The 14503-nt window shown below is 43.6% G+C and overlaps 2 protein-coding genes across 2 annotated transcripts in view; one reads left to right on the top strand and one right to left on the bottom strand.

Annotated features, from left to right (window-relative positions):
* Positions 1 to 11363, bottom strand: part of DPH5 (diphthamide biosynthesis 5) — a 30503-nt gene extending 19140 nt beyond the window's left edge. Inside the window, exons 1-2 of the mRNA XM_018561962.1 lie at positions 11055 to 11363; positions 5425 to 5549 (exon numbers count right to left, since the gene is read on the bottom strand). Coding sequence (XP_018417464.1) covers positions 5425 to 5549; positions 11055 to 11189 — 260 coding nt within the window. The 5' untranslated portion in view covers positions 11190 to 11363. The remainder of the gene's footprint in view (positions 1 to 5424; positions 5550 to 11054) is intronic.
* A 327-nt stretch (positions 11364 to 11690) lies between these two features.
* LOC108791471 (glyoxal reductase-like) overlaps positions 11691 to 14503 on the top strand; it is a 120817-nt gene continuing 118004 nt past the window's right edge. The window contains exon 1 of the mRNA XM_018561969.1: positions 11691 to 11766. Coding sequence (XP_018417471.1) covers positions 11700 to 11766 — 67 coding nt within the window. The 5' untranslated portion in view covers positions 11691 to 11699. The remainder of the gene's footprint in view (positions 11767 to 14503) is intronic.

The raw sequence follows: 14503 nt of genomic DNA, 5'->3' as shown, positions 1-14503 counted from the left end.
GGGGGGGGATTTAAGAAGCCCCCTAGGTAATAGCCGATTTACATGACAGGTCCTCTTTATGGAGACATCAGGGGGTCTCCAAGACCCCTAATGTCACCTAGGGACATTAGGGGTCTTGGCATTTCTTAATATATAGGCCATGTTGACCAAGGTCCGTGCTGTCTTGAAATAGTTAGGCAGTCTACTCCCTTACCTAGCTGGGATTTGAGCTGAGAAGCTGGTTTGCAGTCTCCTAACTAATCACGTGTTTATGCACCAAGTATTTTCCATATGAACTAAATTATGTTTTACAATATGTTTTCAAATGTCTTTTTGGTGGTTGCTGCGGACTCAATTGCTAGTTATTCTTCCTTCTGCTTTTCTATACATCTGGCTGAGGTGTTGCATTGCCAACAGTACCTAGCCCCAGACATACTCAATTTAAATTTTGATGATGCCACAAATACAAAAGTCATCAAAATATCTGTAATTCTGTTCAGCCAGGATTGTGATATATACGCACCCCCTAACAGACTGGTAAAGTTTGGTCATCAATCAGCTTCATTCCTACTGCTGAGGCCGTCGCTTTGCACTCCCACCTGTCAGCAAGACCTCAGTGTTAGCTTGGTAGTTCTGTGCAATGTATTAGAGCCCTGATTGCCTAATGCTTCCGGCTTTACTTCTCCCAATCTCAGCCCTGTAGTGCAGGGGGATTGCAGAGAGCCAATATAAAAACAGATTCAGACACATAATGAATTATTATTCTGCCTTAAAAAAAAAAAAAAAAACACATTTAAAAAGTACATTTACCCTGATCTTTAAAATGAAAACAACGTCATCTTTAGAAAAGTTTAGTAACGACAATCTACAAACAGATACTTCTAGACAATTGCCGGCTTTGTATTCTTTGCATACCTTGTTTTTCTTTTCTTCCCCAGTCTTCTGACAGTGGCCATGTTTACTAAGGGCATATTCATATATTTCCCTTTACTTCCTGTAACACATGACTAGGACATGTGACCACGTACATCATCTCAAGAGAAAAAATGCCTTTCCATAAGATCTCGAGAGATTATGCCGTTTACAAACGAGATTTCCCAGCAATGCACTGTGATAAAACCTTCCTAGGATGCATCATGTAGGCAAGGGTTACATCACTAATGCCCAAAAGGACCAGGAATTGGAAAAAAAAATAATTGTAAGTACAAGAAAAATATGTGTAACTAATGAATGTAAGGCGATTCCATATCAGCATGAAGATATCATTTTAGTGAAAAGGGGTAAAGGTCCACTTTAACGGATGTCTAATGACTACTTAAAAGAGAACTATGGGGTCAACTTTTTTTATCCCATACATGTAAAAAATCAGTCAAGGCAACTGGACTTGCTTTTTTTTTCTTGAAGTCATTTCACTGGTCATCCAACCCGCTTTCTCAGTTCAGAATGACTTGTACAAAAAAAAATTATCTGCGAATAAATATGGTGAATGTTCCTCCAATCCACATAACCTGTTAGTCACAACCAGTTGCTTTGACTTATTTTTTACAGATATACTATGACCTGGATGAATGAGAACCTTCACAGACATTTTTTTATCCCAGTTCTCTTAAGGGTCATGGGAGGGCTATTGCCCGCCATATACTGAGAGCACCGCAGCCGGGACGGATACCGACAATACTGTCGTGATCCACCCAGCTGCGTGAGTGACAGCTGGCTCTGCCTATCCAGAGGCAGAGCCAGCTGTGTCCGCCCCCTTCCCCGTTCCTCCAGTCAGCGCTGGAGGATCGGAGCGGTGACTGACAGTCACAGCAGGGAGACGATCGGGAAGTGAGCAGATTGGTGCATGTTTCTGCTCACTTTCCGATCAATGAGGAAATCCGCATCATCATCATCATCCCTCACCTCATAGTTATCCTGTAAGCGGATTAATATGTTGTCTTTTAATTATCCTAGGAGTTCAGTTTTAGTTATGATGCGGACAATTTAAAAAAAATTAAGGAAGGAGATGTGCCCATAGCTACTTGACTTATTGTCATTATCTTACATGCACTACAGATATAAAAGGACTCTTATGTCAGCCAGAGACACTTAGAATTTGTCTTCTCCAATTTCACAGTCTGAACGAGAGAAATCCATCAATTCCACTATCCACACTATACAGCATGAAAAGAGGAATACCCGCTGTTGATTACTGTATTCTGCAGCTGCTGTACCATTAAAACAATAACCTATGTGAAAATCTATGTTATTTCATGTTGTAGATAGATTAATAAGGTACAAAATAATACAGCAGCACAATCAAACATCTACTAATAGAAGCAAACATTTTTTTCCAATCACTGGTGGGTCACTCCCCACATAAAATGATGGAAAATAATCTAAAATTTAAACATTAACATTATCATTTTGTACAATAGCAAAATCCGCAGCTGTTATACACATTGCCAACAAAGGTAGGATCTGAAAAAGGTTACACAGCCTGATCTTGGATGGTGATAAAGAGAACATCCCTTAGGAAGATCAATCATAAAGGAAACCTCCATAGACAGGGCAGATAAATGAGAGTCTTCACAAATGACTGGTAATGAGGTATTAAAAATCCCCTGTGTATCTCTGGAGAGGGAATTAAATGAAGCCAAGCAGCTTCTGATGCCATTATAAATGTGGACACAGCAGATTTCTTATATATGCCTGAGCCTGGCTACAAATAATGATATTTATGAGCAATAATGTGCAACTACATTGCCAACATTATTGCATTTTTCGTCAACAATAGACTCTTCGTACATTAATTCTGCCTTTCCTGTTGGGTTTACACGCGTGGTTAGACCACGTGTAAAACATTTTTATTTATGACAATGCTGTAAACATTTTACCATGAAATTATGTTAAAAAAGGAACAGTAAAAGAGCACGAGAAACCCCCACCCACACCACAACCCGCTCCCCATTACCATATAGTGAGATGAGGGTGAAACAGAAAGTCACACCTGCAGCAATGTAGATTCTACTTACACCTCTTAAATACAATTGTGCCCTTTGTTTAAATTAACCTATTTAAGCAGCCTGACCCCCCCCCCCCCTCCCAGTCTAAGGTGATTAATGGCCCAGTATAATATAAGCACTTAACACTCTAGGGATTCAACGCTGTCCTGCAGGCAATCCACCTAAATTTACTACAAAGTCAATGGGGGTGATTTACTAACCTAAACACACGCACCAGGTGCGTGTGATTTTCACACAGCAAAACGTATTTATCAACCAAAAAGTCTCTAAAAGCATATTTCCACTAATGATGCATATATAATGCTGCTTCACAGTTTAGACAAAAATGGTTAGCTCATGCATTTACATTCCTGCATTCATCAACGCAAGCAACACAACTTAGAGCTAATTTACACAACATCACCTTGCAATTTATGCTTGGCTTTGCACAACACACCTGCTGGGTGTGTACACACTACAAAGGTGTTTAGATTCCACCCATAGATCATGCTGGGAGGGAACACACTACAGAGGTGTATACATGTTCGTGGTGTGTTTATAAGGTTAGTAAATCAACCCCAATGACTGCTACCTCACAATAGCATGTGGTTGAACGGAGAAATTATCTACTATCACGAGAGCCTTAATTTCTGGAAGAAGTTCAAAATTTTCCCCATTGGCCACTTCATGCTAACCTGGTTTAGGATTTAGTTGTCTACATGACAGTTACACTACAACTGTTACAAATGGGATAATGTCTATTTTTATGAATGTAGAACAGGCATAAGTCTCTAGGAGGAAATCAAGGTTACATAGTAATCCATCACCTAAAAAATGAATCTACTCGGCCAACAAACTAAACCGGAATGATCCTTGCCTGGCCAAAAAAGAAGTTATCTTCTGGATTTTGGGCAGTGTTATGACCAGGGATTGCTTTAGTTGGACAGCTCTAGGTTCAGTAACATTATGTCCCCAAATATGAGGTCGGCTGCCTACCTAAATATAGTGAATGACCAGGTTTTTCCATTAATGGATTGTTTCTTCCACGGGCATATTCCAAGATGACAATGCCAGGATTCATGGGGCTCAAATTGTGAAAGAGTGGTTAGGGGAGCATGAGGCATGATTTTCACACATGGATTGACCACCACAGAGTCCAGACCTTAATCCCATTGAGAATCTTCGGGATGTGCTGGAGAAGACTTTAAACAGTGGTCCAACTCTCCCATCATCACTACAAGATCTTAGTGCAAACATCAATGTAATTCTGGACAGAAATAAATGTTGTGGCATTGCATGAGCTTATCTAAACTATTCCATGGCGAATGCGTGCAGTAATGAAAGCTAAAAGCTATCCAACAAAATATTAGATTGTGCGACTATTTTTTGGCCAGGCAGTGTATCCCCGAATATAAAGAAAACTAATCAATTCACTAATCAATAGGCGTCGGACTGTCATGCTAATGTAATGGCTTTAAAACATTGACTAGACACTGAATCAAGCCCTGACTGTCTTTCTCAACCTTTTTACCCCAGAGGAACCATTGAAATCATTTTCACTTTTAACTAATTTTCTTCAGGAAAATTATATCTACAGCTTATGATATATTCGCAAGATAAGTATGTTTTAAATATCAAAATATTAATAACAAAAAAAATAAAAGAATAAATAATTTGTCATACCTAGAGTATGCGATACCTAAGGTAGACCATTTCAACAACCCCTGCTCTGTATGATAGCAGAATTTTCCCTAATAATCACAGATTTAAAATGCAAAATTATTTTAATGGCCGAAAAAACCTCATAGACAGATTTCCTTTGCTGGTCAGTGGAGTAATGCCTCTGTACATTGGCGTTTAGTGAAGGGTCCCCTTAAATTGGTGGCCAGTGTTAGAAGTGTCCCATTACATTGGTGGTCAGTGGGAGAAGAGTATCATAAATTAGAGTCAATGAAAAAGATGCTCTCTTACATCTAGGTTCAGTGAGAGGAAGAATCTCACAGAATTGTTCTGTTGTTCTTACATTGGTGAATAAAGTAGAAAAAATACAGTCCTTACAGACAGCTAGTGTCATGCTGCTGGCAATGCAAAGTAATGCTCACCTTGGGATTTTGTAGGCACCATCAGAAGGGAGGTTGATCAACCACCGCTCAAGGAAGCCCAGCAGCCTCTGGAGGAACCCTAGTGTTCAACGGATGCCTGGTTGAGATTGAGAATAGCTGGTCTACATACATGTTAGGGGCCACTCGGAAAGCACTTAAACCAGCCAGCTAACTAGCATGCTCATAAAGTGGGTCGCAGTAAACTCAAACCCTCTTACCTGCTGGGAGCGGGTGGAGGGGTAAACACTAGAGTTCATTACCTAGCCAGAGTTCAGCTTTGAATCTTATGCATTTCAAAATTAAAACAGGGACAGCTACAGAGATTGGTGGTTAAAAGTATTTCATAATTGTGGACTTACCCAAAAGGATCACCAACCACCAGGAAGGCTATGTCACTAACGGCAGCATCTCTGAGGATTTCATCCGCATCTTGTTCTACAGTTTCTCTGTCAGCAAGGATCAGCTCACGTCCATAAAATTCCTCCTAATAATTTGGGCAGATAAAAAAAAAAAAAAAATCCTATTTAAAAGATGTCTTCTCTTATTATATACCACTGTCTTCACAGCTAAAATTACCATTCAGAACACCTTCAACAGGTACACTGGTTAGAGAAAGGTTACTAAGAAGGGATTAACGAGGCAATCAAGGCTCAGGAATAAACACAATAGAAGATCCCTGCTATGTGCATTCTAATTAAGTGCCAATAAATGGCCTCCTGCAAACAGGAAATACTGGCCTGCTGTTCTTCTTTCTTTTCTAAAAGATAGGGGTAGCCAAACTCCGGCCCTCCAGCTTTGGCGAGACTAAAAATCCCATCATGCATCTGCCTTCAAAAGTTATGCCTGTGGCTGGAGTCTTGCAATGTCTAATAATGGTGTTTCAAAGTTTGGCTACACAGTCCAGCTGTGAGTATGCGTGGGATGCACTGGCATTTACTGCATGTTAAAAGATTAAAGTGACATTAAACCCTCAGATTTTTTAACATAAAACAATACTGTAATGTGTGCCTTACTGTAATGCATGGTTGTTTCCCTTCTCTTTGCTGCTCTTCCTTTTAAATCCTCATGTCTTCTAATGCTTGGGGAGAACTTCCCTTTTCAGCTCAGGGCCTCTTCCTGTAGTGCTGGCTCAGGTTGCAACATACACACAGACACCATGGGGGTGATTTACTAACCTAAAACACACACACACACACACACACACACACACACACACACACACCAGGTGTGTGTGATTTTCACACAGCAAAACGTATTTATCAACCAAAAAGTCTCTAAAAGCATATTTCCACTAATGCCATATATGGAAAAATCATGCACATGATGCATATATAATGCTGCTTCACAGTTTAGACAAAAATGGTTAGCTCATGCATTTACATTCCTGCATTCATCAACGCAAGCAACACAACATAGAGCTAATTTACACCACATTACCTTGCAATTCATTGCAGGGCTTTGCACAACACACCTGCTGGGTGTGTACACACTACAAAGGTGTTTCGATTCCACCCATAGATCATGCTGGGAGGGAACACACTACAGAGGTGTATACACGTTCGTGGTGTGTTTAAAAGGTTAGTAAATCAACCCCCATGTATCTATTCCAGAGACAAGGCAGTCTGCTGCAAAACAGAAGTTCTGCAGAGCATGAGAACAGATATGGATTTAAAAAGGAAGAGCAGCAAAGAGAAGTGAAACAACCATGGATTACAGTAAGGCACACATTACACTATTGTTTTATGTAAAAAAATCTGAGGGTTTAATGTCACTTTAAGCCAGTGTAGGAATGCCGGACATAAAAGAAACATCCCATCCAGGGAGCAGACACTGTTACTGTACACACAGGCTGCTGATTTAGGCCTCATTCACACTGCATATACGCGCGCATGTGTGTATTGTAACTATTGCAAATTAATGGCTCCATACACATAGCCGCGTATGAGTATTCACACCCAGAGTAGCATTCGCATGCGTTTGTTCTCCCCATTTGCCGCGCATCCACATTGATTTCAATGAGTTCCTATACGCGCGACAAACACGGCAAAGTAGTGCATGTAGCAAAATTTGCAACATGTACTCTGTGTTTTTCTTCTTCCACGTTGGTACGCGTTCTATTGCTCACAAACGTAAAGGAGGAACACACATACTAGCGGCCGCATTTGGGGTGCCATTATCTAGTCATGATTCACAAGCGCGTTTTGCTGTGCAAGTCGCTAAATGCACTTTTTTTTTTTTTTTTACACGTTTGTTGTTTGTTCCCGCAAAGCCTAGGGTGTGAACCGAGCCTTACGCCTATCTTATAACGTGATCCTCACACCTGTCACAGCAGTATCTGCTAACCAATTTCTTGATCGTGCATCCAGAGCTCAGATCCTAAGCCATTAGTGATGATCCATCACTAATGGCTTAGAGTAGGGGCGCCCACAATTGTTCGTCTGGAGATCTACTTTTCAAATGATGAGCTCAATGAGATCTACCAAACGAAAAAAAACCCTGCATTCAGGGGCAGGAAGGGGCGTGGCGGTGCACCGCAGACATTAGTGCATGCGTTCCAGTCCAGTGTGATCCGGAAAAATGCTGCAAGCACTATTTTTACAGATTGCATTGGACCAGAATGCAGGCACTAAAGTGCCTGCGTTCCGGGTGCGGGCGATCACACTGTGGGCGGGGGGCATTGACTTCAATACAACCCCACACTCCCTCCCACCCCTGAACGCAGGGAGTCGGCCAGCTTAGTTTTCAGTGTGTCCCAGAGGCCCCGGCGTCCTGTCCTCCCGTGGCCGAAGTTGCACATGGAGAGAGGTGTCCCACCCCTTTCCATCTGTAGCGTCTGCCACATTCAGCTGGCAGCCGCACGAGCACCGCGGGAGCAAAGCCGTAGCCAGCTCCTTTTGCGCCCGAGGTAAGAAAAAAAACACGTGGCCCACACAACAGGCGTGTGATGTGTGATAAGGCGTGTGCCCTGCCTCCAGGATTTTTTTTTTTTTATTTTTTATTTTTTTTTACTCTTGGCATGTTCACGAGAACTACCAGGGTTGCAGAGGTTACAGCTGGGACCGGGCTCTGGCGCTCCACCACTGTCCTGAAATCATTAGTCTGTATTGTTTCAGAAAGACTGTCATGACACTAAACAGAAATGTATCAGTACTTGGTAGCTGTGAGCACTTGGACAAGTATCGGTGAGTACTTGGTCTGGAAAAAATGGTATCTGTGCATCCCCAAAAATATATATACAGTATATATAGTTACATAGTTAGTCAGGTTGAAAAAACATTGAGTCCATTGAGTTCAACCTATAGAGATACGGAGAAAAGAAAAAAACAACAAAAAGAAGAGCCTGAACAGAACGCTATACCCACAGTTATCCCATGTTGATCCAGAGGAAGGCAACCCCCCGCCCCATAAAGCATGGTTCAATATGTGCCAACAGGGGGGGAAAAAATTCCTTTCTGATCCCATAAGGCAATCAGATATTCCCTGGATCAACAATCTCTGATGCTTAATATACCTATAAGAACTCAATATTCAGTAATATTCTGTGCATTTAGGAATACATTCAGAAAAACAAATAACTGACATGGCTAGAAATAGGTCCTGAGTCTATTCCACATTTTTTACAGCTTAGGACCCAGAAGATCGCTGTAAAGTACTGTAGCCTTTCTGGCTACTACTGTGTTTAAGAGGATCATCGTGACCCTACCAGGTATAAAATATGTATACCTAAATTGAGCTAAGCTGGACCAGTGTAATTATAATAAATATTTATACCTGGAGTTCAGCTTTAAAGCGGAACTCTGGGCATTGAAGTTTACGTTTAAACATATTCTTCAAATCCACTTTGTGTGAACCAAATTCCTTTGCAAACCCAGATAATACCTTACGGGCTGCCTGCAGAAAAGCACAGAAGGGGGCGGGGACAAGACCAGTCACCCTAAACAAGGAGAGTACAGCAATGACTGGTCTTTACAACAGAAAGCTCCTCCACAGAAGGACATTTTCATACTGGATCAGTGCTCAGATCAGGAAGAAATACACAAAGCACACCAAGGTTCAAGGAAGAATACATGACTCTTGTAGTTAAGACAATGTCTGCTTTCCTGGAGCTCAGATTTAAAGAAGAACTCCTTTAACCCTTGCAGCGGGGCTAGCCCTTGGACTGCAAGGGTTAACTGCTCATTTGTGTCTAAAATAAATTGTGCAATATTGTTACAAACACTCCTCATGGATTACTGTCACTCATGTGAGCTCTAATGTAGGAATGATGCGCAACGGTTTAGCAGGTCAGGCAACCGGAAGCAGCAATGGTTAGCATTAGACATGTAAAGCTCACCGTACACACTACAATCTGGTTGTACAATCATGAAATGTGAATGCGCAGCGCATTATGTGCCTTTGTCAGCATCTCCATAGGGCAGCCCATTCATTCCAATGGGCTGCCCTACATGTGGCAGTTTGAGCTGTGATCTCTGCCAGTTTTCCGAACGTGCCAAGATGTGCATCTTGCTTGCCATGTTTGGGGTGCTATAGACAAGTAATGGCACCACAAGCACAACACGCGGGTTTTTCTTTCTTTGCACATTGTGTGACTGCACGCATAATCACGTGAATTTGCAGACGAAATTTTAAATGCGGCCATAGATCTACCAACAACTATTTAGTACAAGGGCCGGCCTGATTGGATACACATAGATTGACTGGTTTGGGTAGGTCCTCACATTGTTTTGGTCAATCTAAAGTTAAATGTAGAGAGATTGTATGAATAAATTGTAATGTGTAGGGTGAGGCTTAGGGTCACCACACACATTACAATCTGCCCATACAATCAACCTTGCATCTACCAAAGCTATATGAGGATTTACCTAATCCATCCAATCAATTTCTCTCCAATCTGACAGCCCCCGTACTACACAGCTGCTGGTAGATCTAAAAAAAGATTGCACAATCAGATTATTATGTGTGCGCAGTGAGTCTTTAAAGTGACATTAAACCCTCAGATTTTTTAACATAAAGCAATACTGTAATGTGTGCCTTACTGTAATCCATGGTAGTTCCCTTCTCTTTGCTGCTCTTCCTTTTAAATCTGTATCTGTTCTCAGGCTGGGCAGAACTTCTGTTTTGCACAGACTGCCTTGTCTCAGGAATGGATACACGGTGTCTGTGTATAGGCTTGTAACCTGAGCCAGGACTACAGGAAGAGGCACTCAGCTGCAAAGGGAAGTTCTCCCAAAGCATGAGAAGACATGAGGATTTAAAAGGAAGAGCAGCAAAGAGAAGGGAAACTACCATGGATTACAGTAAGGCACACATTACAGTATTGGTTTATGTTAAAAAATCTGAAGGTTTAATGTCACTTTAAGCTGCCCATACACCTTGCGGTCATCGGACGCAATTTTTTATCCGATGATCGAACCGTCGTACGATTTCCGTACGGCGGCCCCATCCTGCCCCGATATCACAAGGTTCAATCAGCTGTAGTTTTAAAAAAAAACACCTGGACGAATTGCGGTAATCGACCGCACATTTTTTCATCTGCGCATGTGCAGTGTAAAATCGTACGAATTTTGACGTATGGAAACGCCACCAACCTTGCGAAAATCGTACGATCGACCAAAGTTTTATAACCTGCTGGATAGTCAACAGTCGATCGATTGTACAGTATTTGCGGTTGTACACTGCCCATCAACCTGACGAATATCAGACAAAACGCGATCGCTTACGTAAATCGGCCGATATACATAAGGTGCATGGGCACCTTTAGGGTGACCATATGCTATACAATCAGTACAATCAACTATTTAGTGCACGTCCCACCTGATTTAAATACTAACTGGATTGTTTAGGTTTGACCTCACAGTATATAGTTTTGGTCATTCTAAATGAGGTTGCACAAAGAGATTGCATAGTGAATGGCCAGCTTAAGTTTCTAGAACAGTCTCCTCCTAAATACAACAATCAATAAGACATAAGTCCAAAGAATGGCTCCTACCAAGACCTCTTTGCCAACGGTGAGTATAGAGGTGTATGCCTCCAGGTAGACCCGGGAACAGCTCTTGATCACCTCCAGGCCCCTCACTGTCACATCCTTAGCATCCCCAAGGCCTAAACCAATGAGGTACAACATAGTCCTCCCACACAGCAGCAGCACGCAGTGCTGGGAGCTCTAGAAAGAAGGCAGCGATGGATGTCAGATCTGTGAGATGTCTGTGTACATTGGCTGGCATAGATCCCCTCCTGCCTGTCCCCACGCTGACAGCTACGGGACGACGCCAGAATACGGCTGCGGTAAACATCAACCTTTGACCTCCGTACTGTAAAGCGGTCCATGTTAACTAAGGGCACAGCGCTATACATTACTACGGCAGTCGCCATCTTTACTCCTGCTACCCGCATCCTGGGTGATCTAACGTGGGCGGACATGTTTGTTGAGGGCATGGCTCTTCATAGTTTTAGCAGCGATCTGATAGTGAATTGTGAGCACCGGCAGAAAAACCACACCAAGTGTGAGTGCAGGTAACAGATCCATGAAAAGCTATTGCATTGCACGTGAAGTTATAGAAATGTTTGTTGAGTGTAAATTAAAATTTTTCTAACGTGTATTTGGTACTTTAAACAGCTAATGTGATCCCAGAACATGGAGGTGCACATATACCCCACTGTGTCACTCTCTAATGGGCAGAAGATCCCGGTCCTGGGTTTGGGTAAGTCTTGTGTGTGTAAATAATTGTATAAGAAGTTTTGGGTTGACACTGGAACAAGAATGGAGGGGGGAGGTTTCTGGGGACGTATATTCCGGTGACAGTGCTCTATGAAAATGTTTCCTTTCCTTTGGATAGATTTCCTCTTACTTCCTTTTGCTGAGCTTTCCACAGAAGAGGAAGTGAAAGTAAATCTCTCTTGTGGGACACAGAGAGCAAAAAAAGAAAAACAAAATGACAAGGGTCACTCGTAGGGTTGCCACCTGTCCGGTTTTGACCCGTACAGTCTGGTTTTGGTGTGTTGTGTACGGGTGCCCAGCCAGCGGGCACCCGTACACAAGACACTTAGTGCCGACACCGGTGCGGCTGCCGAGGTCCTTGTCAAGCACGATCTGGAGCAGCCAAATCTGCCTGAAACCCGGGTTTTCCTCTGAGCTGGGGGCAGCCTGTGCCTGCAGCTCAGAGAAGTACCTCGGCAGCCGCACATGCGATCGCTCCTCCTCTCTTCTAACTCTGGTGATCTATGACATAGAGAAGAACTGGGAGACATTCTTCTCTATGTCATAGATCACCAGAGTTAGAAGAGCGGCCGGGGGCTATAGATCCCAGTGCAGCTGAAGGGAAGGCATGAAGAGGCGGGGACACAGAAAATAGATGAGCTGCAGGGGGAACGAAGATTTACAGGAGAAGGCTCCCTGACACCATGCTGTCTGCCTGCGGACCCCCTGGTGAGACACCATAGCTTAGACAGCACTGAGTAGCACAGCCCACCCGAGTGTCGCACAGCCCACCCAAAGCTCGCACAGCCCACCTGAGAGTCACTGTCACACAGCCCACCCGAGAGTCGCACAGCCCACCCGAGAGTCGCACAGCCCACCCGAGAGTCGCACAGCCCACCCGAGAGTCGCACAGCCCACCCGAGAGTCGCACAGCCCACCCGAGAGTCGCACAGCCCACCCGAGAGTCGCACAGCCCACCCGAGAGTCGCACAGCCCACCCGAGAGTCGCACAGCCCACCCGAGAGTCGCACAGCCCACCCGAGAGTCGCACAGCCCACCCGAGAGTCGCACAGCCCACCCGAGAGTCGCACAACCCACCCGAGAGTCGCACAGCCCACCGGAGTGTCGCACAGCCCGCCCGAGAGTCACACAGCCCACCCGAGTGTCGCACAGCCCGCACAAACTACCGGGCCACCTGAAGACATTACTCTCTCCTTTATATTCTCCCCCGGCGCTAGAGTGTTCGGGTTTCACTTGAAGAAAAGGTGGCAACCCTAGTCACTCGGCAATAAAAAACCTGACAGAGGTTCTAACCCTTCCATACTTTTACAAAAATAAGAAAACTAATATTTTAGTACCTGTTCACACCTATGTGTCAACCATCACGTGACAATGCACCGCAAGATGAATTCCATGCTTTTCTATAGGGTCTATTTATGCCTATGCATTGTGTTAAAAAGCGACTTGGAAAAAGGTGCAGGCGCTTCTTTTGGGGTTACACAGTGCGTTTTTGAGCCCATAGACTTCAGAGGGAGGGCATGAAAAACACATGTACATGGGGTTTAAGCGTGTTCGTGCGCATAGCAACCAGTCTCCTCCTCCTAGCAACCTCCACTCTAGCCAGGCTTGGGACAGTTTCAGAAAAGTGCAGCAGTAGCTGCAAATGCTTCCGAAAAAACATGTCATAGCAGACATGACTCAAGATTGCTAAGAAAGCACAACAACACAACACAGAACAAACAGGATGCTTGGTGTATTGCAGAGCCATCCATTCCGAATTGCACCCCAACACACTGTACAGTGGACATGAAGTAACTGATGTGCAGTGCATTTGATGTGCTGCGTTGCTAAAAAAGGGTCATGTGTATTGAATCCTCTGCATTTAGGATCCAATTAGAATCTTGAATCAGGGCTAAACGCATGTAAACCCACGTAATGGCGGCTAAACCCATGTAAAGTCATGTACATCTAAACGCATGAGAACTTGATCTGGGAAGCATGAAGTTTGTTAAAATGTTTTCGATTAATTTTTCCTTCTTTCAAACAACCTAAACATTAGAGTGCCAGCCTTATACCAGGCATACTGAAAACTATTGTTGAGTTAGGCCTCATTCACACTGCTAAGAGCCGGCCTGTACAGATCCATGCGGCGTGCACGGCCGTATCGGGCTGCTTCCGGGAAGGACAGGTGCTGAGTGTGATTGTACGCAGCAGCCTGTTCTTCTCTATGGGAGTACGCGGCCGTACGCTCACCAGAGCTGCACATCCGTGCGGGTGCTGTTGTCCGTGCTCGGACGCAGGCAGGATCCACCTGTCCTTCCCGGAAACGGCCTGATACGGCCATGCACGCCGCACGGATCTGTACGGCCTGGCTCTTAGCAGTGTGAATGAGGCCTTAAAGTGACACTAAACTCAGGAGGTACATCTTAAAAATGCATTCAAGTACCTTAACTATTAACTAAAAAAAATTAACTTATTTGTGTATTACTTGGCTGTAGATTCTCAAATCATCTCTGAATTTATGCTGGCACTGCTCTTCCTTCTGATGGGTCGCTTATTTTCCTCCTTTGTGTGTTGTAAAGTAGTCACCACTCTGAGTTCCCTCCTGTGATGGACTACAATCTCAATACAAATTAGTAAACTAAACATGAGATTGTAGTCCATAGTGGGAGTGAGCTTGGAGCAGGGACTACTTTACAACACACACAGGGACCATGCGGAACAAAAGTAACCACCTTCAG

Source organism: Nanorana parkeri, unplaced genomic scaffold (assembly GCF_000935625.1).
Source record: "Nanorana parkeri isolate BGI_ZX_2015 unplaced genomic scaffold, ASM93562v1 scaffold553, whole genome shotgun sequence".
NCBI lineage: Eukaryota > Metazoa > Chordata > Amphibia > Anura > Dicroglossidae > Nanorana > Nanorana parkeri.
The sequence above is the reverse complement of the archived record's forward strand: the minus strand, read 5'-3'. Positions and strand labels throughout refer to the sequence as shown.